This window comes from Caretta caretta, chromosome 6, assembly GCF_965140235.1.
Source record: "Caretta caretta isolate rCarCar2 chromosome 6, rCarCar1.hap1, whole genome shotgun sequence".
Lineage (NCBI taxonomy): Eukaryota > Metazoa > Chordata > Testudines > Cheloniidae > Caretta > Caretta caretta.
Window position 1 is genome coordinate 57,458,162 of NC_134211.1, and position 27,276 is coordinate 57,485,437.

Below are 27,276 nucleotides of genomic sequence, written 5' to 3' on the forward strand. Positions count from 1 at the left end.
TCCTGCTTCAGCCTTCACCCCGCCACCTCCCGTCTGTCCCGGGCGCTCCACGAGGAGCAGGACGCGCCCGGCAGCTGCCCCACCCCGTGGGACCCCTGCGCACCCTCCACCTGCTGCAGCTCGCCCGGCGGGAGGGGAAGCCAGGCTGCAGCACCCAGCTCGGGGGCATCTCTCCCTGCAGTTGCCACCCCCGGGGGCGTCCTCGGCTTTGGCTTTCAGAAGCGCCCTTCCCTGCCAGCCCCGGTGCCCGCCAAGTGAATTCCTGCCTGGCGGCCCTGCTCTCCCCTCCCCTGCCAGCATCAGCAGCATCCATCTCCCCTCCCTCCCTCCGCCTGCATGGAGAGAGAGAATGGCGGAGAGAGAGAAAGGAGCCACGTCCCCGGCCGGATCGTCTCCGTTCCTGGGGCTGCACCTGGCCTCGCCCCCCAATTTCAGGTACCGGAGCCTCCCCCCACCCCAAACCCCTCAGTCCCTTTCCCGGGGTGCGGAGGGGGGGGTTCGCTGCAGATCGCGTTGGCCCTGCCCCTTCCCCCACCTATCCCCGTTCTGCAGAGCCGGGCTGGGCACAGGCTGCTGCTGCATCCTCTGCTCCCCCAGCTTGCGAGCTACTTCCCTCCGAGGCTGGGAACCAGGCGGCGGTGCCCGCTCCCCACCGAGGCTGGGCGAGGGAAGGGGTAAGCCCCCCCTTTCCTCTCATCCGAGCGGGCACGCACAGGCTGCATTGCCCTGGGCGGAGGCCGGGTGGAACAATGCCCGCCTGGGGCTTCAGCCAGCCAGGTCCCCTCGCCCCGCCGCAGGCTCGAGGCAGTGTCACCCTCCCCCCAGGCCAGGGGGTCAAACCCGCTGTCCCCGCCCGCAGCTGCGAAGAAGCCGCCTGCCCGGGAAGAGGTGGTGGTGTCTGCCGCGGGCGGTGCTCTGCTCTCTGGAGGGGGCGGGGGTATGGGGAACGATGCCTCTGGGGGGCTCGTGCTTGTCTCCCTGCAGCCCAGTGGGGAGGGCTGGGCTCTGGGCCCTGTTTTCCCTGCTGGCTTTGTGTAGGGAGGGGCTGCAAACACAACCCCCCCCCCCCCCCACCTCCAACCCCAAATCCCTCCACAGCCTCCTCTAGCACCTCCTGCCCCCAGAACCCTCTCTTCATATCCCCCTCAGATGTCTCACATACACTTCCCCCAAATACCCCCACCTCCTACCCAACTCTTCACACTTCACACACCTACCTCCAGTCCTCTCACTCCCCCTCCCAAATCCTTCCTACTTCCCACCCAAGACCCAACGCCTCCCCCATCTTCTCCCAACCCCCCCTCCATACACACCCCTCTCAAAAGCCTTCCTCCAACCCCCCAAAACACCCTTCCTCCCCAGGAAATACTTCCTTCCTCTCAAACAACCCCTTTCTTATGTCCCCTAGAAACCCCTACCCCAGTTACAGACCTGAAACAGAAAACAAACCCAGATGGGTGCTGCAGATTTAGAATTGATCCTCTCAGAAATACTGAGCACCCCCATCCATCTGGGACATGGAGCCCTTTAATCTGAAGGCTGTGAAACTGTTCACAGTATGGCCTGACAGCCCCAGGCAGAAGCAGGGACAGGAGCGGAGGTGGATTGAAGAACCTACAGCTGCCTAGCTCAGATAAGGGTACAGGTGGGCTTGGGGGGCAAGATGCTTGCCAATGACTTTTGGAGAGCAGGATTAGCAAAGGAGTGCACTGGGGGCAGGGGCAGCGCCTGGCATTTGACCATATATAGGCCCTGTCACTATTTTTTCCTCTGATTTGGTGGGCTTGATGTCATTTGTTTTTCTGAAATTCTGAGCAGTTGTTCTCTGATTATCAGATGTGTGTGTCTTGAATGGTGGGGCACTAAGCCTAGAATTGGGTCTGAGCTGGGCAGGGAGGTGAGACCTGTTCTGTGTTGTTTATGCTGAGAGATTCTGGGGGGCAGGAGAGATGCTCTACACCTGAGATCAGAGGTAAATGTTTTACATTTGACTCTGTCGGGGGTCCAGGGATCTGACAGTTGAGGAAAGAGATTATCTGCCATCGTTTTGGAGGGGAAGCTGATGTGGTGTTTGTGCATTGTGAGGCTGGGTGATTTACCTGTAAGGGCCCTGCCCCTGCCTGTGCAGACTGTCATTTGATTCTGGAGTTTCCTCTGCTAAACAGCTTTGTGGGGCTCTGTAAATAGCAGTCCACTCTCTTTCTTTTAGTTCTAATGCTGCCTGTTTGATTTGTTTGAAGCCATTGCATGCAACATGGCTGCATAAACCATGCAAATTAAGCAATTAAAGCTGCCTCTGGAAAGGTCCACCATGGAGAAGAGGCTCAGCCACAGAGCTGGGTAATGTGAGCTGAGCAGCAGAGCTCAGCTCAGCCTGGTCCCGTGACAGTCTCAGGCTTGCTGTGTGCTGCTGTCCTAGATACAACGTTTGTCTCCTGGGCTCTGTCCTCTCCAATGTAAACAGCAACACCCAGGTAAGAAAGAGCAAGGTGCCAGCTCCTTCTGTTGTCCAGGTCTCCAGAAGTGGAGTCCAAATTCTCAGGAAGCAGCTTTTAATGGGAAAGGGAGCAGGGAATAGTCATACCTTGTATGGGGAGGTGTCAGAGCCCTGTGATTTAATGGAGAGAACTCAGAGGTCTCTGAAGTTAGGGCAAATCATTCCAGGAGCCTGGAGTTTGGGATGAGGATCTTGGGATTGAAGGAAACAGTTTTGAGGTCTCTGAATTTGGGGGTGAATTTTGAAGACCCAGAGATAATGTTGAAATATTTAGGGGTGTGAGGGGGAGTTGGACACCCCCCCACACACACTTGCTTCCATGCCAGGGTGTGTTATCTGGCAGGTGTAAGCATTGGGGAGTGGGAAGCTGTGTAAACAGAGAGTATCTGGGGTGACAGAGTCCAAAAGTCACTGGCAAGCATCCTGCCCCCCAAACCCATCCTTTCTACTGTAGCCAACTCAGCTCCAGCACCTGTGAGAGGAGAGACCTCCCACTCTTGGGTTGCCTTAGGGCTTCCATTGTTCTGGGCTGAAAAGGGCAGCAGAGACTTCAGTCAAGGGTGAAGTGAAGTGCTGAATGAACCATGAGGACATGTGAATGCTGTGCTCCCGGCGCAAGGGGAATCCCACCCACATTTGCTGCTGCTATTCCTACCCCTTCTGAATGGCAACACACAGGCTCCCAGCAAAGGACAGCAGAGCCATGAGGTGGTGTATCCCCTTTAACATGGAAGAGAATCAGCACTGCCAGATAGCCCCCAAATGGAGGCGATGAGTGGGGACGAGAAGTTTTGATCAGTTATCTAGTATGAAGGCCTCACACCATCTGAAAAGGGTCTGGGAAGCAACAGTGTGGGGAGAGTGTGGGATGAGGCCCTTCTTTTCTAGGGCAGCCTCCTTGGGTGGTCACCTTGTCTCAGTGAGGGGAATTCTAGATGTTAGAGATGGAAAAGTCCCATTAGGTTCCATCTAGTCCATTTGTCCCCTGACCCAAAGGCTGGATTGGTCCCTACAATCTAGTCTCCAGGGTTGTGCCCCCATCAGCTTTAAATATCCCAAGCAATGAGGCTCCCTTCCCTTTCTTTGGGAGACAGTCCCACAGCCTCATGTACCGTACTGCCAAGAACCTCCTGAGATTCAGCCCAAGTTTTTCTTTGCACTGTCTCATCCTCCAATTCCTACTTCTACCCTGTAACAGGGTGGCTTGCCCCCTTAAGGGCTAGAGCCCTGGGGGCCAGTCAACCCTAGTTACTAAGGAGACACCCGACCAGGCAGCAGGATACCTTTCTTTGCAGTGTTAATGTCAGAAACTTTTCCTGCCACTCATTGGACTTTCTAACTCTAAATTACCTGTCAGCTGGAGGAAGAGGCCTCTGTGTGGCTGCTAATAGTTCTGTAGTCTGGTTGTGGCCATGTCGAGGATGACCAGTTGTGCAGGCCAGAGTAGAGTGTGTCAGGGCTGTCTGAGCCAGGGTGAGGGCCCAGCAGGATGAGTTTCACAGAAGGTTTTTCACCAGAGCTGTTTGCCAGCTCTCTGGGGAAGGATTGTCCACTGCTCATCCTTGAGCTGGGACAGGAGTCAGGCTGTTCCAGCTGTGTTAGTGTTTCCTAGTCTGTGCCCAGGGAGGAGGGGATAGGGATGGAGACAAGTGAAAGATGTTTCTCCTGAAATTCTGTTCCTAAAGGAGCTCTCGATAGTTGATGTAGGAGCTTCACTTTTAAAGCAGCTGTGGGGTGCAAAGCGTTATGCAAAGCTTGCAGCTGCTAGTGGCTCCAGGCCCAATTCTACACAACCCTACACCTTGTGTAGTCATTGACACCACCGGGTAAGCATTCTGACTTGGTGGTGTTTTACACCTACTTTACACTGGTGTAAATGACTGCATAAGGTGCAGAGCACCAATGAATCTGTACCCTGTCCGTAGCAGTGACCAGGTCTGAGAAAGAAGAAAGTGTGTGTGTGGGGGGGGGGAGCTCCCTTTAGCAGCCTGCGGACAAATCACTCTGTACTGAGTCTGAGAAGAACTTGGAAGGTAACCAGTATTCGGAAGGGAGCCATCCAGAGAAAACCTGGAAGAGATGCTGCAGGAAGTGGTGTTAGGAATGTAACAGAAGGGGGTGGTGGGTGGCAGAGATGTTTTGGGGGGATCTTTTGGCCCTGAGGCACACCCATTTCCAGCTTTTCTAATGAAGAGCCATAGCATCAGTCTAGATGCTGGACAGCAGGGCTCCTGGGAAAGCTACCCCCTAGAGGAGCTATTTGCATGGTTCAGGGAAGTTGAGTGACAATACCTGAATCCCTCTGGGAGTCTGACTATAACAAAGGGAGTTGGGCAGCATTCCTATTAGAAGGACTTCTAAAGAGAGGGCAGTCTCTAGGAAAAGGGAATGAACCTCTTTGTATTTCCCCAGGAAGCTCAGGGGAGTCTAGGCTGAGGTGGAAATCAAGCCCTGTGCTGCAGGTTGGTTTGTCTGTTGTATGTGTTGGGGTGGCTGAGTAGTCAGCTCAGAGGCAATGGGCAGGGCATTTGTTTTAATGTTATACAAAATTAGGCTTCTCTGAGGATGTTTCTCTTTGGGTTAAGCAAAAGACCCTCTGATTCCTGTGGGGGGGAACAGGAACTGGAGCCCAGCCACAAAGGTGTTTCCCTCTAAACTAGTGCTTTACTGAATGCCCCCGTACGGTGCTGACTTGCAGATGGAATATCAGAACAAAGTCCTGACTGCTTCTGTTCATCAAAGATCTCTTTGCAATTTCGTAAGTCAGGGTGCTAGCCTTGCTATCCTGGCCAAATTCCAGCTCAGGTGATTCTGTTCTGTGATCCTACATTCCCTCCACAGGTTCAGATGGACACAGAATTATTCTTCACTTCCTTTCCTGAACTGTTGCATACATGGCTGTGTCTGTTAATCAGCTGCCAGCTCCTACCCTAGAGGTGGCTGCATTGAAGTGGCAGGTAAAGTGACTTCTGTATGTTAGTGCCCTGGAGAAACATAAGTTATTAAAATGCAACTTTTACCACTGGCTTTGGTAACTGGGGACTGCAGCTTTTGAGGTGCTGATAGAGGCAAGATGTGTCACCTGCAAAGGCACATTTGTGATTTGCCTTGCCTATGTTAAGTCACCTGGGTAGAAAACTCTTGCTACACACAGTGTCACAGGTAACAAGGAGACTGGCCTGCTGGGTAATAAGGAGATCTCTCCATGCTCTGGGACCTGGTGCATTTTGCAGGAAGTGACCTGGCTGTCTGCTTGATGCTCATGCAGGTGTGAGCTGTTGCTAGGAAGAGTTTGAGCACCTTGAGGGGAATCTAATGACTTCTTCCAAGCCAGTGTGGATCCCTGCAGGAGCAGGAATGAAGAAGATCAGCTGGTGTTCAGTTTTTAATGCAAAAGCACCATGGACAGCTCTGTCAATGCACCTCAATTTTGAGTTGCAGCATTCCTTGCTATTCCACCTTGGGCCTTTCAAGGAGTGAAGGCTAATTTAATAACAGACACATACCTACTAAAGTGAGGCATGGTTGGACAAGAGCAGCTAGGGACGTGACAACTGAATCTTTTGCTACTGACAGGATTTGGGTGGGTGCAGTCTTGGTCCATGAAATAATACAAAGAATTATGACTCTGATGATGGTAAAATTAATGGAAAGGAACATGTTTTAATATGTAAAAGCGGCAAAGAGTCCTGTGGCACCTTCTAGACTAACAGACGTATTGGAGCATAGGCTTTTGTGGGTGAATACCCACTTCGTCAGACTCACAAAAGCTTATGCTCCAATACGTCTGCTAGTCTATAAGGTGCCACAGGACTCTTTGCCGCTTTTACAGATCCAGACTAACACGGATACCCCTCTGATGTTTTAATATGGCAATTTACCATGCTGCCCACATCAGCCTGCATAAGCGCTCATCTTGTGGAGTGGGAGGGTGTCATGGACTGCCTTATATTCTCCCTCCTCCTCCCCTCTCCAAAGAATGGTGGGTAGATGGGACAACTCTGAAAGAGTTACCTTGTAAAGCCAACAGCCATCATGCATACTCCCTCATGCACTGCACAAAGTCTAGATCTACTTCCTTGTTCTCTTCAGAATGAGGAGGCAGAGAGACTGTGTGGTCTAGTGCAGTGTTTCTCCAGGGCCAGTCTGTGGACCAGCACCAGTCCTTGAGATCTCCCAGACACAGTTTAGGAAGGCAGCAAGCCAGTCCCTGGTATCAAAAAGGTTGAGAAACACTGGTCTAGTGGACTGAGCCTGCACGGACTTTGGGTCCTATTCCTGGTTCTGAAAGGGAGTGTGGTTTAGCAGACTGAGCATGGGACCGGGAGACAGGACTGTCATGGGTTTTGTTCCTGCCTCTGCCACTGGCTTGCTGTTGTGACCTTGGACAAGTCCCTTCTACTCTCTCTGCCTCAGTTTCACAACCTGTAACATGCAGATGATATTTCCTTTCTTTTAAGGGGGCTGTGCATGTGAGCACCAGAGAGGTGAAACATGCTATGTAAATGCTAATCATCATTATTATTATTGTTAGCATGGCTTGAAAAATCCCCTCACCTAGGGTGAATAGGAAGCTTCTCCAGGTGAATGCCTTCAACTTATACAGAATCTGAACTTTCATTAAAAAGCAAATTTTCTGGCTCGTATGGTTGTGAGGAAAATCTTCAAGTCACCTAGGTATAATTGATGCAACTACATCTGCCTGAGTCTGCAGACTGATGGCTCCATTGCTTCTGCCAGTGCTCACAGTGAAAACTGACCAGAGCCTTATTGGGTCTGACAGCAGTTATTCAGATTTTTACAGACAGTGGTGAAACTGATCGAAATGAGGGTTGTTTCACTCTGCTATTGCTTGGGGAAGCTCTGAGCAGCAGCAGAGGCAAGTGTAGGAGCTAGTCACTGAGGAGGAGGATCAAAAATGGAGGTGGGCAAATGGAGACCTACACTTGCAGCAGCCATGAAGTTTCTGGATGGGAGGGGCAGGGGGAAATAGGTAGAGAGAGCTCTTTCTCCCTTCCATCAGCTGAGGGACTTAAAATGTATCAGACACCTACTAGCTGATATAAAAGATGGAGCCTGTGAGCCCTTGATAATCTTTATCAATGATCTGCCAGAAAATATAAAATCATTGCTGATAAAGTTTGCAGATGACACAAAAACTGGTGGAGTAGTAAATGATAAGGACAGGTCAGTTACAGAGCACTCTGGATCACTTGTTCAAGTGAGTCCAATTTACCATGAGTTTTAATATAGTCAAATGTATATCTAGGAACCAGGACTGTAAATCGTAGTTGTAAGAAGGGTAACTATAAGTTGGAAAACAGAGTCTGGAAAGGATTTTGGGGTGATGGTGGATGGTCAAGTGATCATGAGCTTCCAGTGTGGTGCTGTGGCACAGCAAATGCAGTCTTTGGATGTATTATGCAAAAGAATAGTGGTAGAAATATGGAGGTGTTATTACCTCTGTATGTGGCATTGGAATGACCAATACTGGAATACTGTGTCCAGTTCTGGTGTCCACACTTTAACAATGATGCTGACAAACTAGAAAGGGTTCAGAAAAGAATGATTGGAGATCTGGAAAACCTGCCTTACAGAGAGTGAGAGTAAAGAAGCTCCCCTCTAATTAGCTTTAACTTAAAGAGAAAGCTAAGAGGTTACTTGATCATGGTCTACAAGTACCTACTTGGGGAAAAGACTGCTTATAGCAGAAGGCTCTTTAGTCTAACAGACAAAGGTATAATTACATCCAATGGCTGGAAGTTGAGGCTAGGCAAATTCAGACTAGAAATAAGGTGCACATTTTTAACAGTGAGGTAAACTGTTCCCATGGTGAATTACCCTATGGATGTGGTAGATTCCCCATCTTTTGAAATCTCTAAATCATGACTGAATCTCTTTCTAAACCATCTGCTCTAGTTTGACCACAAGTTATGAATCTGATGCAGCAGGAATCACTTGGTGAAGTTACATGACCTGTGTTATGCAGGAGGTCAGACTCTAGAAGAACATAATGGTCCCTTGTGGCCTTAAAATCTATGACAAGCAGAGTCCAGGGACAGCTCCATGGTAGAGGTTCCAGCACCTCCCATTTCCCAGCAGCTGGAATGGGGTTGATTTTTACTGGACAGTTAGCTGTCCACATCTTCCCATCGATCTTTAGCTTAGCATGTTTAGTCCTCTGACTCCTAAGGCTTGGAATGTTACCAGACACCTCAGTGTGAGGGAGTGGGCGGGGGAGAGAGGGAGAGATGGGAAAACAAATTAGAGAGAAATTGAAGGGGAGGATATAGAGAAGAAAATATAGGGAAAGGAAGAGAGAGGAGGAAAAGAGGAAATAGACACCAAAAACAATACAGGAAAAGATGCCTCATGATTTATTATAGGAAAGAAAGAAGATGGGGGAAGTGGAATTAAAGCCAGGAAGATTACGTAAGTTACACTTTTTAAAGGATATTAAATAGAAAGTTAATTGGTGACACCTTACATTTCAGTGCAGCACCCATTAAAAAGTACACATAGTTAATTTGTTTAACTCACGAGGGGTGTGGTTTGGGGGTGTTACAACACAGGGACTCTGCCCTGTCTGGTAAGATTAGTTCTTGGGCTAGTATGTATTGGGTACGTGTTTCAAGCCCTGATCATTGCACTCCCTGTGTCAGGGCTCAAAAGCAGCAAGAGGTCTGTCTATTATGATGCTGTCATTGGGCAGATCTTGCTTGTTCCTGTTAAACTTGTGGAATTGAATGCTTGATTACCAGAGTAGCTGTTGATATTGTTCTAACTCCCCTCCACTCTCTTAAAAGCTTGAAATGAACCCAACCTTAGCACCTGACCCAGGGGAGCTGGCTGTGCTCACTGCTGTCCTGGACCAGAACATTGCCGGACCCTGGGCAGAGAGACTGTACCCAGAATGGGCCAGCAGAGGGATGTGGGGGTGGGGGGAGAAGATTTAGATCATTTCTGAAAGCACATGAAACACGAGCAGCCCCACCTTGTCCTTGGCAGGAACTTTCATGTGTGTCTAAATACTGTGCTGCCCCTTTAAATTGCTTTTTGTAGATGAAATGATGGTTCTCTCATTGACAAGTAAAAGCCACAAACTGCCCATTTCCACCTGGAACTGTGGTCCATGCAGAGGCTGACTAGACCAAGTAGGGGCCTTGCAAGGGCAGGAGAAGGTGTCTCTGCAGAGCTGGTATCAGTGATGTGGTAACTCAATGCCCCCTACCATGTCTGCTGGTGATAAGGACGGGGCTGGGGAAGGGGGAGCAGGAACTGCTATTGAGCAGGAGCCTGGCTGGCTGGCTGAGAGACTCAGCGGCCCAGGCAGAGCACAGGGCCTGGCACCATCTCAGCTCAGTGGGTTATTTTTTTTCCAAGACAGCTGATTCAATCTATTTTTAATGAGCTCCCCTAGATTGCGCAGTGGGGAGGCAGAAAGTGGCGCAGGAAGCAACGGGCTCTGAGGTGGGGCGAGCGGAGGGGCAGCACACACAGAGTTCAGCTCCTTTGAGCCTGGCTCCTCTCCCTGGGGAGAACTTCCTTGGACTGTGGCCCTGAAACAACAAGAAAGGGGTTCCTCTTAAATGCAGCTGGCCTTGAGAATGGATTCAAGCACAGAAGAGGAGAGCTGGCTGGAGGATCAGTGGGAGAAATGGTAGGGAACTGTCGGAAGGGAGGGCTGGGAAGCAGTCAAGCACCTCTGGGTGCATCCCCTCCTTCTGCATGTGATGCTTGCAGAGCAGGAGTGAACTTGGTAGATACTTGGCCCATAGTTTATTTGCTGCATATGGGGCTGCATGGTAGCTGGGTATAGAGGAGACCAGAGCAGCCAAGACTGCTGGGTCCTCCCCATCAGAGCAGTCATGGGCTCACACGCAGGGAGCCCCTCAGTGCCTGAGGCAGGAGCAGTTGCTGGAAATGTGTTTATTTTAGCAGCAGGTGGAGGGGGTGAGAGCAGGGGAACCTCCTTAGGAAAGGGGAGTGTTAACGCAGGTGATTCATGGAGAGGGAGGGCTGACAGGGATTGGAGATCTTGGTGCCCCCAGGTGATTCTTCCAAGCTCTGGCCTGGCATATCTGCTTCCCGTGGCTGGCTATAAACGTGTGGGCTCCCCAGTGCTTACTGCAGCAAGCAGCCCTCGGATAAAGTTCTAGCTTGCATGGCTGCGCCTTGTCCCAGAGAGAGAGCTGAGCACTATCTGCTCTCCAGCCATCCCACTGGGAGAGCCTGGAGCTGCCACCCCAAGAGGTCAGTTCTGCAGCATTTGGAGTGCGGGCAGCCATAGCTTTTTGAGAGGCCTTTCTGAGAAGTCGTGGATCTTGTAAGGGCCCCGTTTTGCTCAGCTACAAGGGGGTCTCTCTCTGTCCCAGGGCCCTGACTCTCAGCAGTGCATGAGAGAATGAGCATTAGTGGCAGAACCTGTCTGACCCTGTGTAACTGGAGAGGGAATCGATTCATGCTTTGATGGTTCATTGCTAGACCTTCTCTCCCCACTTCCTACAGAAAAGCAGTCTGAGGGGGAAGCAGCTGGGGAACATGGGGTCTGGTTTCCCCCTCACTTGGCAGCTTGTGTCAAAGTGTGTGTCAGTGTGTGTCAAACTCCCCCAAATCAGAATGCCAGCATTTCATGCTCATTTTGTCCCAGTGTAATAAGTGACACCAGGTGGCTGTAACGCAGAGGAAGCTCAGGCCTGTGAAGAGGAAGCCGAGAGGGGGTGTTTGTTGAGAGCAGCTGAGGAAGCAGTGCAAATGCCGACCCCTGCAATAAAGATCAGCCGAAGGGAGCACTCTGCTGCAGGCTCTCTTTCCCCCAGGTCCTGTCTGCTCTGTGCAGATAGTAAAAGTCCCAGAGGTTTGCCCCAATGCCCTTGCCCAAAATGGCCTCTTCCCCACTGCTGGACGCTGTCAGGAGGCTGCATGTGAGAGGGACCCTCGGAGGGGAGCTAGATCCTTAGAAATATCTAGGAGACGAGATTACCCTCCCTACCCGTTTTCTTCTCTGTCTCTCTAGGAGCGGACAAGTTGACATGCTCTTCTCTAGACGTAATGCCATCTATTCCCTTGAGGTTCTTACCAGCAGGAGGGAAGGATGTTTCTTGCTGCTGCCTTGGTGTCTCAGGAGGATTCAGCAAGGACATGATTAGGGGGTAGGGTGGGGCGGGTTCCTGCTTTCTGGCACAATAACTCTGCTGCCTAGGCATCCAGGACCGATGGGGATCTAAACAAACCTGAAGAGTGAGATAGGCCAAGGGTCTTTGAAAGGTCATTCTGAGAAGCAGTGGATTATGTAAATTATTCCACCTGCCTTTCCTCACTTGTATCACCTGGAGCCCTGACCCATTCCCCTTCCTGCTCTTCCAGATCCCAGCGTGACCTTGCCTCTGTTCCTCTATTGGGGCCTTCTCTTCTCCATGGACCATGTTAGCCATTGCGGTTTTCTGGACAAAATCTCTGCTCCAGCTAGATTCGGACACTGGTGATGAAAATGCTCTTCTGTATGAGTAGAGAAAATAGCCTGCAACCTTATCTACACACACAACTTGCACTAATTTAACTAAACTGGCTTAAAAACTGATTTAAATTTAAACAGGTGCAAACCCCTGTGTAGCCGCTCTGATTTCAGTTTAAGAGTAGCGTATTTTGGTTTACCATAATCTGTTTTTAAACATATTATTCTGAACAAAAAGAAGCCACTTGTAAACTGAAATAACAGTCTCTACAACAAAGTTCCACTAAATCAGTTTAAAACCACATCTCTAGTTAAAATGGTGCAAATTTGTATGTAGACGAGACTAGAAACTGTTCGGTTTACAGACATGCTAAATGAGAGATGTATGAGGGAGGTATATAAAATAACTAATGTTTGGACAAGGGAAATTGGGTGCTCCTATTCACATGCTCTCCGAATACAAGAATAAGGGGGTGTGCAATGAAACTGCTAAAAGGAAATGCATTTGTAAACAAGGCACAATTAGCCTGTGGAAATCACTACCACAAAGTACCACTGAAAGCCAAGAGCTTAGATGGATTCAAAAAAGAATTGAGTATTTTTATGGATAATGATAGACAGTAAATGTAAAAAAGGAAAATATATACATCTCCTGTGTTTTAGAGCATAAACCAGCCACTAACTGCCAGGGGTTGTTTCACATAATGTGTTGATTCACATAATTGTCCACTCTGGGGATTTCTTGTACCTTCCTCTGAAGCATCTGCCACTGACTCCTGTCAGAGTAGGTTACCTGATTAGATGGATCCTAGTCCATCTCAGTTGGGCTGACACTTCCTGTGTTCCTAATATAGGATCTTGTTCCTAAAAGGTTAATTCTCTGGTTCCACCCAGCTATGCGTTGTTGTTGGGAATAGGGGCAAGAGAATGCAGATTCTTCCTGCCCCCTCTACTTCCTTCCCCAGCCCTTTCCTACTTTGGGACCCCTTGTATTTTCCTTTGTGTGCAGTAGCTGGTATTCTTTGAGCCCAGGCCAAGCAGCAATATGTACAGTAGCACTCTTCTCCCTGGAAGCCACAAGGCCCTGCCTGGAGAGCATCAGACCCCAGCACAGCACTATCCAGACCAGTACACATGCTGATCTTCCCAGAAGGGGTCTGGCCACGGTCTCCCCACCAACACACTTTGAGAGACAGCTTTCTGGGCCTTGTTGATAAAGAGCAATGCTGAAGACACCTCGACAGAAGGCATCCAGCAGGGTCACCACAGACTGTATCCAAACCTGGCACTGTGGGAGGAGCAGAGCTGGTGGGGAGCTCTACCCCTATTCAAGAGGTAGATCTCACATGTCTTCCCAATATAGACTGGAGAAACTACCCCCAATCCCTCTTTTCTAGCCCAGGTACAATGCTCCCTGCTGGTATGCACCCCATTTAACAATGCATCTTGTAAGTGTCACGCTCCCTCCCACCTTTCCTGATGGGCCCAGTGCTGGGAGCCTGATGCTGCCCAGACAGCTCTGTGGGCATTTCCTAGCAGTAACTGCATGGTCTTTGCCTCCACCAGGCTCACCCATGACATCAGCCTTGAAGAGTTTGAGGATGAAGACCTCTCTGAAATCACCGATGAGTGTGGAATCAGCCTGCACTGTAAGGACAGCCTGGCCTCCCGGGTAAGGATGCCAATAGCCCTTGGGGATGTGGTGGAGTGGGGAGCCAGGAACCTGGGCAGGAGGGACAAAGTTGTCTGATTTAATTCTGAATACACTGGTGTGGCTCGTGGAAATTGCAGGTCCCACCTTGGGTCAATATGGAGCCTGGCAGCTGGGCTCTGCAGTATCCATCAGCTGCATCCGTATGAATGATATGGCAGCATCAGGCCATGCTGTCAAATTCTGTGGACCACACTGTGACCAGCATGGACCCTTTTAACCCCAGCCCAATGGAAGTCTCTCCCCATCTGACCCTGGCACAGAACCTATTAACCTCCCACCTTCCGTCTTGATGGCCTTCTTGTCCCTTTTGATGCCAGTGCAAAACTCCATTATCCCTACCCGCACCCTGACGAGCTATCTCCCCATCTGACCCTGGCACAGATTCTATTACTCCCAGCCCAAGGGAGAGCTCTTTCAGTCTGACCCCATTGCAGGCCCTGGTACCTAAGGAACTGCATGTGAAACCATCTCAGGTAAATCTGTAAGTTTCCTGCTGATGTCCTTATGATTCCAAGGCACCAAGTTCTGGCAGTTCCTGTCAGCAACACCATGACTGGGCCACCATTAGAGTGGTTCTCTCTCGCTGTGGGAGGGGGCTGAAGTGAAAGGTGAAAGCCCTTTGAGCAGTTGGAAGCAGGCCAGGGGATTTGCTATGTCTGTGCCTTTTCTCTGTTTTATTCATGGAGCACGGTACTAATGAGCTAGCCTTCCGCAGCTAGAATAAATCCCTCAGAGAACAAGCGAAAGACATGCCCCTGTCCCCAGGGAGCTCCATGCTGATCCAGGCAGGAGCTCAGGGGAGGAGCATTTCTGGAGAAGATCTTAGGGGGATTTGAATGAGGAGAGAGAATTGGACAGACAATGGAAGATAGGACATGCCATACCAGATGAGACCAGTGGTTCTTGTAGTACAGTACCCTGTCTCTGATAATGGCTAGTACCAGACATTTCAGAGGAAGGTGCAAGAAACCTTGAAATGGACAATCAAAGAGTCCCCTGTTCCTGGGGGAAGCTTCTTCTCTACCCCATCAGTTCGTGGCTGGTTCGACTGAAGCAGGAGGATTTATATTCCTTGTATGTTTCTAAGCTTAGCTAATGTAACTCTGGGTGTTCCCATTATCCATTTAAATGCTGAATCCTTTTTGAATCTGATGAAGTTTCAAGCATAAAGGGCACACCGCAAGCGAAGAAGCAAATCCAAGACAGCGAAAGGGCTAGGGTGAGCGTAGGGTAGTGGCAGAAATGTAGGTTCTGGGTGAAGGGTGATGTTCTGTAAGGCGTTGTAGGTGGGTGAGAAGCTGGAATCTGATGGGCTAGGGGATAGGGAGCAGTTGGAATGTTTTTGCCCTAGCCTGATTTCCAGTTTCATCGTGGGCTGTCATACCTCCTTGAGGAGGTGTGGGCACACAGACAGTCAGCTCTGGGTCTCTGTTTGTCTGGCAATACAGCAAACTTATCAAATCTGAGGGCAAAGTTGCCTGAGGATCAGCCAAGTTTTTCTGTGGGCCAGTGGAAGCAATAGCAGAAGGTATATCAACCCCCTCCTTGACTAAGGGTCTTTCCTGCCATTAAGATCCCAGTGGCTCCTGGATACCCAGGCAGCAGCTGTGGCTAAGAGCACTCTTTCTTGGGCATACTCTGTATAAAGAGTGCACAGATCTTTTGCCCGTGGCACCCTGAGGTGATTCTGCTGCAGTGCACTGCACATGGGCTGCCCCTTGGGAGCATGTGGGACCTGGCGTTGGTGCGGAATGCAGCTGCCTACTTATTAAGCTGTGCTTCAGAGAGGGTGTGCTGCACAGGTGGTAGGGGATCTCTGCTGGTCAGAATTAGTTTCCAGGTAGAGTTGGAGGTGTTGCTCTTGACGTATAAGGGTTAGATTTTCAAAGGTATGTAGGGGCATAGTGGGATTTTCAAAAGCACCTAAGGAAGTTAGATGCCTAACCTGCTTAGGTGCTTTTGAAAATCCCACTAGGAGCCTCTCCACTTCTTTAGGCTCCTAAATACCCTTGAAAATCTGGCTCTAAGTGGTTTGGGACCTCTTTAGCAGTGAGCTACCTCTCTTCATGGGTCCTGTGGCTGCTGAGATCTGCAGAGGTGCTTGAGCTTATGGACACCTGGCTAAAAGAGGGGACAGCTGTCAGGGGGGTTCTGAGAGTGCCCCTCAGTTCTGGAACTGACCTTCACTTCTCCCTTGGTCTGACAGAGCCAAAGTTGCTTGACCTTCAAGCTGAAGGGCTCCTGTGTTTTCTCTGGCCTTAGTGGAGGGGGTGGGTTTTCTGGTGTTGCTGGTGACAGATAAAACGGTAAGGCAAGACTTGGGAATTTCCCCCTTTGTTTGTATGTTAGAACTAAAAATTTTATCAGCTCCCTAGCACCAGCAGGCTAGGCGCTCTATAAATGTTGTGTTAACCCTCTTCTTGCTGCTGGAATCTAGTGATGTGCCAGCTGTGCGATAATGAGTTTAACTTCAGCAAGGAGTTTTAAGTTGCCATATTCAGTGCTGCATGTCCTGTTGACTTGCACAGATTCTCTCTCTCAAGTGCAGGTGAATGCAGGGAAAGAGGACGCAGATTGGAAATGTTTGGTAAAAGGGATGCTGAGTACAGTGAGGAGACAGGTGAAATAAAAATGGTTGCTCTGAAACCTGTGGATGTGTAACATGTAAATCCCTCACCAGCCTTAAACATTCTGGGGAATACTGAGGAGACCTGAAAAAAGTTCAAACTGCCATTTGAACTGTCTGTGAGCCACAGAGGCTAATAAAATGGAGGATGAGTGCAAAATTGCATGGGTTGAGCAGTAGCAGAAACATGGGATGTTTACGAAGTCTTCCATATTAAAGAAGAAAGCTTTGAAGAAGTAATATACAGGTGTGAGAATCGTTGTGTCTTTAGAAAAAAATGTTCCATATGAAAAATGATTTTTCTGGATAAGGAGCCACAAAGAAGGGGAAATGTTAAGAATTCATCCCAGACTTAAAATTAAAAATCCAATTTTGTGAATTTAGATTATCAGGACTCCTGCATTACGGACTGAAGGGTTTTGGGCTCCAACAGTAAAGAGGTACGTGAAAGGAACAGAAGGACATAGACCTGATACTTGGAAAGGCAGGGATCAAGACTTTCTAAAGTACCCGAAGTTTTTGGGTGGCCAACCTGGGACACCTTAACGAGGCCTGTTTTACAGAGGATGGGTGTCTTCTGAAAATCAGGTCACTTCAAGGTGTTTCAAATTGGGAACCCAAAAATGCAGGGCACTTTAGAGAATCTTGACACTAATGCAGTTCTTGGCTATTGTGCATCTGCCATGCAGGGAAATAACTAGAAATGTAAAGACAGGCCAGCAAGGCTCAGTGCACTTGGTAGGTAGGTAGACAGGTAGGAAGGAAGGAAAAGCTTTCAAAAATAAAAGGGTAAGAGGAAACCAAACAAGGAAGGATGTAAGCAATGTAGCAGCTGAAGTTAGCATAGAGAGGATATCCAGTATTGAGAAAATATCCAGGATATTAAAAGGGGTGCAGATAGTGACACCTGTGAGTAAAAAGAAAAGGAGTACTTGTGGCACCTTAGAGACTAACCAATTTATTTGAGCATAAGCTTTTATTTGAGCATACAGTACATCCGATGAAGTGAGCTGTAGCTTACGAAAGCTTATGCTCAAATAAATTGGTTAGTCTCTAAGGTGCCACAAGTACTCCTTTTCTTTTTGCGAATACAGATTAACACGGCTGCTACTCTGAAACCTGTGAGTAAGGGTGCCCAACATTTGCCATTATAAGACCCTATTTGCAGTCGGTTATAACTTTGCTAAACTTTAACCATCTGGGCTAAAATTTGTCATGTTGGATATCAGTCTCAGGTTGAAATTTTCCAAAAAATGTCAGCAAAGACAGTTCACTGGTTTCTTGGAACAAGATTAGGGAAAAATACATTGTTTTGCCCATTTATAAAAAAATTCTTACAACCATTTTGTTGAGGAGATCTAGTGCCTCTATACTTTGATCCAGAGACCTGAAATTTGGCATCAGGAATGTGGCTTTTGTTGTCCCCATGAAGATCCACCCAAATTTGGCCAAGTCGTAAGCCTCTGGAAATCAGTTAGCACAAACTCAATAGAGACATGCTAGAGTTTGGCAGCTAAATTCTCTGGAGATTCTGTGCATCCTGAGGATGATCCAGCCCCTCAGTGCTCATATGTGCCAACTGTCTTATGCATGTTCCAGCCCAGGACTACAGGGGCTGAGCAGCACTTTCCCTGCAGCCAGGGGCCATGGTGTCTCAGGACTTGAGAAGTGAGAGCAGAGAGACACTTTTCTGTGCTCTCAGTGCTCCCTTCACTGGTACCAAGGCAGCATGGATGATGATGAGGAAAGAGCCTGATGTGAATGCATAAGAATGAGATGCTGGAGGTGGGGAGGGGGGCAGGAGTATAAACTGGGACGTAGAGCAAAGAGAGGGTCCAAGGGAGAGACTAGGGACAAGGGGCCGAGCTGGGGTGGAGGCACTGGGACACTGACTTGGGATCCTGTGCACTGAAGGAGGCAGGGGACCTGTGGAAATAAATAGTATATGATCATGTAATTAAAGTCTGTGTCATAAGACATATGCACCAGGGGGCCAAATTAAGGTTGCACTGACAATTCCTAACTTCTGAGTGCTGTGCTTGACTTTGCAGCCATAACATTTTCTCAGTGTAGTGTTTTGTATGTCATGTGATGTATACACACATGTAAAATCTGTAATAACCACTTTGCAAAAACGTGCAGGTTAAAAGTGGAGTTTGAGGATTCCTCTAGGGCAGTGTTTTTCAACCAACAGCCCAATCAGCACAGAGCTGCGGCCCATGTGACATCCTCAGGGCCATACAGATAGTGTTGGATGCTGCCCACAATGGTAAATAGGTGGAGAATGAGAATGAGTTATTCATAAATACAACTAAGAAAGGAACCTTGCACACGGAAGAATGGCTACTAAAAATATGCACAAATGGCCTACTTGGAATGTACAAAATCACCCCAGGAGCATAAGTGAAAGCAATGATAGAAATGGCAATAGAGAGGTTTAAAGGAAGTGTACAGCTTGAAAAGTCAAAGGTGACATAGAGCTGTCAGCTCCAGTTCCAGTCCTGGGGGAGTTCAGAGGCAAGGCAGTAAAACAAGAGTTTGTAGTAGCTCGTTGACGAAAGCAACCAGGCGTTTATTTCTGCACATGAGATGCTTAGCTTGACCAAGGGTGTATACCATAGGGAATCAGAATAACAGATATTAATCTTGAACCATATGTGAAAGCACTAGCTGCATCAAATGAAGATGTGATCCCAGATGTGATCCTGGTGACATAGATAGTTACAGGCGGTCAGGAGTCTGTTTTACATGCCAGCAGATGAGTTCCTACAGAAACCAGAGGAAAAGTTGCAAAACATGACAGACGGCATCATTCATAGAACAGGAGAATCAACAGTCAGGATTCACTCCTTAGTAACTGTTGAGTGAAAGGGGAGGCAGACTCAGAACTTGGTGCTGACCCAAGGAGCTGAACAAGAACATCACAAGGGGAGGTTACATTTGCCACAAGGAGAAAAACATTTGCTGAGATGGCAGGAGCCAAATTCTTTAGCAAATTGGATGCATCAGCAGGGTTTTGGCAGATACTCTGGACATAAAGCTTTGAGATTTACACTTTCAATGCACCATTTGGCTGCCTTGTGAGGTTGCCTTTCAGAATATATTTGGCACCAGGAAGTATTTCTCTGCACAGTGTCCCAGATGCAGGAATGTCTCTCAGGAGAAAAAATGTACATTTATGCTATCATAATTTGGGGCAGCTCCGTAACTGAACTTCAGGGACAACTGCAGAAGTGATTGGAAACCACAAGAAGAAACAACGAACAGGGTCGAAGTGTCCATTTTGAGTTACTGAAATCACCTACTGAGCAGAGAAGTGGACCACAAAAAGTGACAGATTCTCAAGATTCAAGCACTAGTGAATATGCAGAGACCCAAAGATAAAGGCATTCTGAGTCTGCAAGGCATCTTGACTTAGAACTGTAAGTTTGTACCCACCTATGCAGCTCAAACAACTCACCTAAGATAATGCCGTCACATAGATATAGAATGGATCTGGATGTTGGAGTATGACAGAGTTAAAGGATTTGTAATATGTACTGACTTCAGCACTAGTGCTGTAATGCTTCAACACACAGAGTTCAAACACTCAACAGATGTTTTAAAAGGAGCCATGGGACAGAATGTCTGCCTGTCACATATGCTGCAAGAGCTGTGACAGTGTCAGAGAATTTGCAAATCAAAAGATGCTAGGCCTTGTGTATGGCTGTACAAAGTCTCATGTCTTTCTATGGCTGTACCTTTCAAACCTGAAATGGACCATAAAGCAATGACTGTGATACATAAAAGGAGGTGGAGAAGCACAGTCAAGAATACAGCAATTACTGGCATTTTCAAATAGCGGCATATGCACTATCAAGACCACATGCTTCACTTGCTGACCCATGAGGTGACCTGGAACAAGCCATGACAGTCCATGTGAACCTGATGATAAAAGCCTCATGTGGTATCACTAAGAATATGGGATGAATTAGAAAGAGGAAAACAGACTAAGGATGAGATACTATGAGGAGTAATACAAGCTATAGGTAATGGATGGAGAAATCCACACCTCTCTCACCCTCCCATTCCCAATATACAGGTGAACCTGCAGAGAAAGGTACAGATATAGCCATTTCCACAAGTCATTCCCCCAGTGGTGGGAGGGAAAAGTTGGAAAAAATAGAGGAAGTACTCCTGGGAATGACTAAACCAAGAAGAACAGGAGAAGTCATATTCTGTCCATAGAGAACAGTGACGTTGACAAAATGGTGAGTGTGTGTGAAACCTGATGGAAGTACAGAGATGTACAACAGAGAGAATAGAGGACACAGTCTGAATTAGATTTGTTTGTTCTGGAAAAAAACATGATGACCTTATTGTAGACTATTTTAGCAACTTTCCCAAAGCTCGACACTTAAATGTATCACAACTTCAATGCAATCCGGCTCAGGTCCATTAAATCAATGTTTGTGTAGCAGGGAATTCCATAAAATGACATGGTCTGAAGTAGTGGACAGGGGACCACACCTCAAGAATAAGGAATTCGTGTTGAAATTCAGAAGTTTCTGCAAAGATAGGGATGGATTAGCAGATTGTAGAGTATAGTGAAGGACTCTCTCAGAAAAGCAATTGATGCAAGAGCAGAGCCATCTTTAGCTCTGCTCAGCTACAGAGCAGCACCTCTGCAATGTGAAAAACTACCAGCAAAACTTCTGTATAATAGACATGGCCTATTACGAGACACAAGGCATAACCAAAGGATGGCAAATAACTGAGTTTCAGCAAAGAGGTCAGACAACGTAAAACCGATAGAAAATTATTAAAGAGGAGGAAGATCCTTACCATAGTTCTTTTGTTTTTAAATACTCAAAGACTATGTTTGAATTTTAAAAGATAGTGGCCACTAAAGCTGCAGTGATTAAAGGAATGTCATCTCATTCATATTTCATGATCAACAGAAAGTGAAAGCATTTTGCTCAGATGTCTTCTAAAGTACCTCAGAATGTGGCTGAGAGAGCAAACGAGCAGCCAGCAGAGTGAGAGCAGATACACTGGCTGTACAGTAACCAGCATGGATCAATCCTGTTCTGGACTGCAGGAAAAAGACTGAACAAGCCACTGAAGACATGGAAGGACATTTTGCTTAATGGTACTTCTGGAAGACTCTTGAAATTGTCATAAAGATTGTCTGAGACCTGTTGATAGCATAACAATAAGTAAAAAAGTTGATAATCCCTCTAGTTGTTAGAATTTGTTCAAGCAGGAAATTTAGCACAAAACTGTAAAGGGCAGGCCTGCTACAAAGGGTTAAGCAAGGAGTATTATAATTGCCATCCCTCCTGCAGAATACTGTCCAGAGTCACATCGCCTGTTGACTCATGCACAGAGATGGGGAACCAGTTGCAGAGGCTGAGGCAGGAAATATAGCCAGGCTAGAGTACAGTAACAGAAATTCCGTTTACTGCATATGGGTTTTGACTTGTTTGTTAAATAAATATATTGCCCTAAACCTGCCTCAGTCATCGCTGAATACCAGGTCCCTCTGTCTCGGAGACGGGCATCTCTGGGTCTAAGTGGTGGCCCAGCGTTTGAAAAATTTTGGGCAAACTATGCATCCGATGAAGTGAGCTGTAGCTCATGAAAGCTTATGCTCAAATAAATTGGTTAGTCTCTAAGGTGCCACAAGTACTCCTTTTCTTTTTGCTTCAACTAAGGTTGCCAATCCTCCCGGTTTTGCCAGGAGTCTCCCGGAATCAGGCTCTATCTCTCGGAGACTACTGAAGCCAATCTGGGAGATTTTATGTGCTAAAAATCCGGTGGTGCAGCGGAGCTAAGGCAGCCTACCTGCATCACTCTGCACCACTCCCAGAAGCAGATTGCATGTCCCTGCAGCCCCTGGAGGGGGGAGGGGCGGTGGGTCTCCGCGGCACTGCCCACACCCCGAGCGCCACCTCCACAGCTCCCATTGGCTGGGAATTGAGGCCAATGGGAGCTGCAGGGGTGGTGTCTGCAGGCAGGGGCAGCGCTTGGAGACCCCCTGCACCCCTGCCTAGGAGCTGCTGTCAGAGCGATGTGCCAGTCGCTTTCAGGAGCTGCCCAAGGTAAGTGCCACCTGGACGGAGCCTGCATCCTTCACACTTTCCCACACCCCAACCCCCTGCCCCAGCCAGGGTGGGGGAAAGCGAGCGACAGAGGGAGGGGTGTTGGAGTTAGCAGGGACGGGGCCTCAAAGAAGGGGTGGGACAGGAGTGGGGCCTCGGGGAAGGGGTGGGGCAAGGATGTTTGGGTTTGTGCAATGAGACAGTTGGCAACCCTAGCTTCAAGGTGGCCACTAATTTTGGGTGCCTCGGTGTTCAGGTGCGGAGCTTGAGCCACACGGGTCTGATTTTCAGAAGTGCTGAGCAGCTACAGCTGCCCTTGACTTCAGCTGCAGTTGCCCTTTTGTTTCTATCATAATGCCTTCGAGAAGCAAAGCTCTACTCCCCTGTGTCCCACCATTCTTCTCCTTATTATAACGTAGTTCTTAGAAATGCCCTGCAGGTGGCAGCGGAGGCCAGGAGCAACAGGTCTAAGGGGATCCTGGAATATCTCAGCAGGCCCAGGATAGGGCTGGTTAGTACTGCCAGTAGCATTCACAGCGCCACTGTGCTGGTACAGCAGATGCTGGGGTGGTGAGTACAGCGTGCAGTTGCCTTTCTCAGGCTGCTGGGGATTACACAGGGGGAGGGATCAGGGGCAAAGCCTGGCTTAATATATTAGAAGGAATTACAGCTCTGCCATTTTGGAGCTGCTCAGCATTTCCTGCATAAATCCCATTTTATATAAAAATAAGCTGGAAAAATTGGCTCAGCTGCAGGCTTTGTCCCTGTTTTTTCCACTATACCCCAGCCCCTTCCAACTTGCAGGGCCACAGGTCACAGCTACCATCCTTATGGCCTGGAAGAAGCAAGCAGCAGCCCAGGACTGGGGGATGTAGACACCTACTCACAAGGTTGCAGCGTAGGGGCGTTTACTGTTTTACAGACCAGTTAGCTATGGGACCTGTCTTTGTGCAGCACCCAACTAATTTACACTACTCCACTTCACTTGCAAGAACCCCTCTCTCTGAGGTTGCAAGCAGCAGCATCATCTGTCTGTCTCCCCTGCTGCCTTAGGCCCCAAGCCAGTAGTGATCACGATGACTGCACAGAGTCCCACGGACATCAGCGGGGCACCACACAGGTGCATCTGCCTGTGTGGATCCAGTTGCAGAATTGGGGCCTTAGTCTTGATGGACACTGGCTCTCTCATATGTGCTTGCTCACACACCCATATGCTCTTGGTTGGACTCAGTGTTCTCATGATCCATGCTGCTCCTCACCAGTTCAGAGGCGAATCCCTCTCTACATGGGAGTGAGGTAGTGGAAAGGCCAAGCCTAGAGTACAGTTCAAGGATCAGTGATGCTCTCCTGTTTGCAGTGTTATGGGGAGGAATCTTGAATGGCTGGGGGAGCAGAGTCCTCCCAGTGACTCCTGGTATAGTTTGTGCCAATGCTGTACTTGGCCTTGTAGATTAGGACTGAAACTTTGCATGTAGGTTGGTTTTCAGTGGGAGGCCAGAGTGATGTGCTGTCTGCAGGTGCTCACATACTCCCGGCCAGGACCTGATTACAGGAGACTGAGTTTCTCTGGTAACAGCTATGAGTACCAACAGCACAGACACTGGGGCCAAAGGCTCATTTTAGGTGTGTGTGATGGCAGCAGCTACTGCTGCCAGAATTTTATGGGTGGCAGTATTTGGATCCTGGCAGAGACATGAAAGGCAAAAGGGATTGATATATGAAGAAAGATGGAGTTGATGTTCATGGGGAGATGGAAGCAGATCAAAATATCCACTGCCACCATCATGCCTCCTTGTATCCCAGGCAGCTGCTCTGAGGATGTCAGGTCTGCCTACAGCCTTGGAGTCCTGCTGGATTCACGGCTGGCACTCTTTGTGTAAAATGCTCTCTCCTACTTCTGCCTGTTCGGGAGACTTCAGCCCATCCTGCTGGCCACAGGGACCCACCAGTGTCTGACCTCAAGGCTTGATTATTGCAACACACACTACAGGAATTAAACCATTTATCTTAAGCAGCTCCACTTGGTTCAAAATGCAGCCACCTGCTTACCCAGCAGCACAGGCCACTGAGAACTCATCATTTCAGTGCCCTAACCCTACATAGAATCATAGAATATTAGGATTGGAAGAGACCTCAGGAGGTCATCTAGACCAATCCCCTACACTGACGCCCCATTGGATGGTGAGTTCAGTTCAAGGTTTCAACCCAGTTCAGACTAGCCCTCACCTCCTGAGATCATGCTTGTACGTGGCAGCTATGGTCCTCTGGAGAGTGGAATTGTCTATCCCAAGGGTGAGACCTGCAGTTGCAGGGGTCAGAGCTCTTTCTGCAGCTGTGGGACTTGCTCCTGGAAGGGATCAGAAGAACCATGAGTCTTGGTGCCTTCTGAGCAGAGCGAACTTGGCATCTGCTAAAATAAAGGATGATTAAAAAGAGAATCCAACCAACTGGGACAGAGAAACCAAGACAGACTGTATTTATAGTTCTGGGGTGTTCTAAGGCACTCTGATACCCTGATGATTGGCACCAATGTTGATACCAAGACAGAAAACAAGAACAAGCTCAATCTGTCCAATTTGACTATATAGCAACCAGGAGAGCGGGAAGCTGATAGTTTACACGTGCTTTGAAGGGTGTTAGCATCCAGGAAGGAGAGTGTCACAGGGTGACTGGCCCCAGCAAATGAAGTGTATCCAGTGCCCCCGTGCCAGTACAGGTGCTCCCACGGCCAGTTAAGATGGTGGGGCATCACCTGGGGGCTATAATGGACTGGGGGATACCCAGTGATGAAGGGAGATCTAGCAAAAGAGAGACCTGGCAGGGGGTGGAGTCCCAGTGAGTCAGAGCAGACTGGCTAAGTCAAGAAGGGCAGGGGAGAGCAATCAGGGGACTGGAGGAGTCCTAGAAAGAAGCAGGTGTTTCCTGGGAGAAGGCTGAAGTCAGGAGAGCAGCGAGACGGGTGTGCTAGCTGGCATCCCCAAGCCAGAGCCAGAAGGCTGACGGCAGAGGAGCGGCAGAGGAACTTAGCTGTTGGCATCTCCTGGGCCAGAGAGCTGGACCCAGAGGAACCATGGGAAGGCCGGGGGAATGAGGGATGCTCCCAGCAGAGAGGCTGGGGGGTTTCATGCTGGGAAGCAGGGGGTTGCACTCCAGTTGGAAGGGCTGGAGTGGCTGTCCTGGTACGAGGACAGGAGAGGACTGCCCTGGAGAGCTGGGGTGTGGTAAGGGATACTGGGACTGTGCTGGAGACCCATGGTTTGGGGAAGGAGGTGAGGACTGCATGTTGCTGGGGGAGATGTGCACTGTGGCTGTGGGACTTCTGTTATGGTTTCTGTACATGGGACTTCCGTACTAAATGAACCTCACAGGGGCAATGTTTATACTTGGGAAGACTGGGCAGCTTCATTTCTGGGGACTCAGAAGGAGGGAAACTGAGGCAGGTGCACTTATTGTGCTGTGGCCTACAGCATGAGGGTGCTCAGGGCAGGGCTGCCCTTCTGACAGAGAGGAACTATTTCTATATCAATGTATGCACAATAGATGTAGGTATCTACCCTGGGCCAAGCTACTCGTACTAATATTTAAAGTCCAATTCTTATCATGAACAACCCCATCGGTTTCAGCAAAGAGACAATGGAAAAATTCTACCACCTACAGTCCAAGAGCTGGAAACAAGCTCTGCTGCATCCCGTGCAGATTTGGGCTCTTTAACTGGATAAGTAAAGGTATAGCTGGCAGAATGGGGTGAAATGGAGAAGGGAAACTCTCAGGAGATACGCCCTGGCAGTGAAATGCATGAGTCTGTGGAACAATCTCCCAGGGGAAGGGCTGGCAGTGCGATCACCTGGGACTTTTAAAGCTAGACTGGGACAGTCTTGGAGAATTGACTGTAGGAACCAGTCGTGCCTGGGCCCTGGGAGGAGGAGCTGCTGCTGGACTAACAGGATCTTTCTGCTGCCTTTGGTTCTGTGGAGTGACTGAGGGACTGCATTTCAAACTGTGTTTCTGGTGTAACCTAATGTATTTCTCATGGTATCAGCCAGTGCAATCTTAGTGCCCCTGTGTCCCTCCCTCCCTGCCGATGGCACTTACAATGTCGCCGCTTGTTATGAACCAGAGAATAGCCATGTTGCTGCAATTGTAGCTGCAGTGTCTGGGCAGGGAGCTGAAGCGGTTGTGTTAATAAAGAAGCTGTGTCGGTGCCCCGTGCCTGCGGTGCGGGAACATGGAAACCTTTGCTTTTAGCTGCTCTTGGAGACTTGAATATTTTTTCCTGTCCCCTTGAAAATAAAAGGCAGCTCAGCACAGCCTTGCTGCTGCTGCAGCCCAGCTCTGGCTCCCTCCCTCCTTCCCTCAGGGGCTGATGTGATGCGATGCGACTGCCCGACCTTCCCTCCCAGTCTCATGATTCTGTCTCTTAATCCTCCCAGAGCCATGTGAGCTTGCAGACCAATAGCTGCCTGGGGGTGGGCAGCGGGGAGGCGAGCCGGCTCCAGGCAGAGATGCTTCAGCTGGACCTGATCGATGCTGCCGGGGAGACCTCTGCCGAAGAGGAAACCGCCCCAGAGCCGCTCAAGAAGGAGCCCCCGCCAGTAACCATGGACACCTACAGACCCAAGCGGCCCACAACTCTCAACCTCTTCCCACAGGTGCCTCGGACCCAGGTAAGTCTGGATTGGAGCATGTCCAGGGGACGAAGGGCCTAGAACCTAGGGTGGCGATGGGTGCATTTGAAATCCCCCTCTCTCTTTCCCTGTCCCCTGGGTTCCTAGGGAGGATTCCCAACCTCCCGATGGCCCCAGATGCCAGTTATCTCCTTGGGGCCTCAAGCGAGCTCGGCAGTGGCAGTAGCAATTGGGGAGGTGAGAGCTGCTGGGTGGTATTGGGCCAAGCTCCAGCCTA

The 27,276-nt window shown here is 49.1% G+C and overlaps 1 protein-coding gene across 2 annotated transcripts in view; it reads left to right on the forward strand.

The window, feature by feature from the left end:
* MAPK8IP1 (mitogen-activated protein kinase 8 interacting protein 1) overlaps positions 1-27,276 on the forward strand; it is a 48,303-nt gene continuing 21,027 nt past the window's right edge. The window contains exons 1-3 of one of the 2 annotated variants that reach the window (XM_048855449.2): positions 7-435; positions 13,518-13,623; positions 26,805-27,038. In XM_048855449.2, coding sequence (XP_048711406.1) covers positions 350-435; positions 13,518-13,623; positions 26,805-27,038 — 426 coding nt within the window. In that variant the 5' untranslated portion in view covers positions 7-349. Of the gene's footprint in view, positions 436-13,517; positions 13,624-26,804; positions 27,039-27,276 lie in introns of both variants that reach the window. The other variant, XM_048855450.2, reaches the window with a different exon arrangement.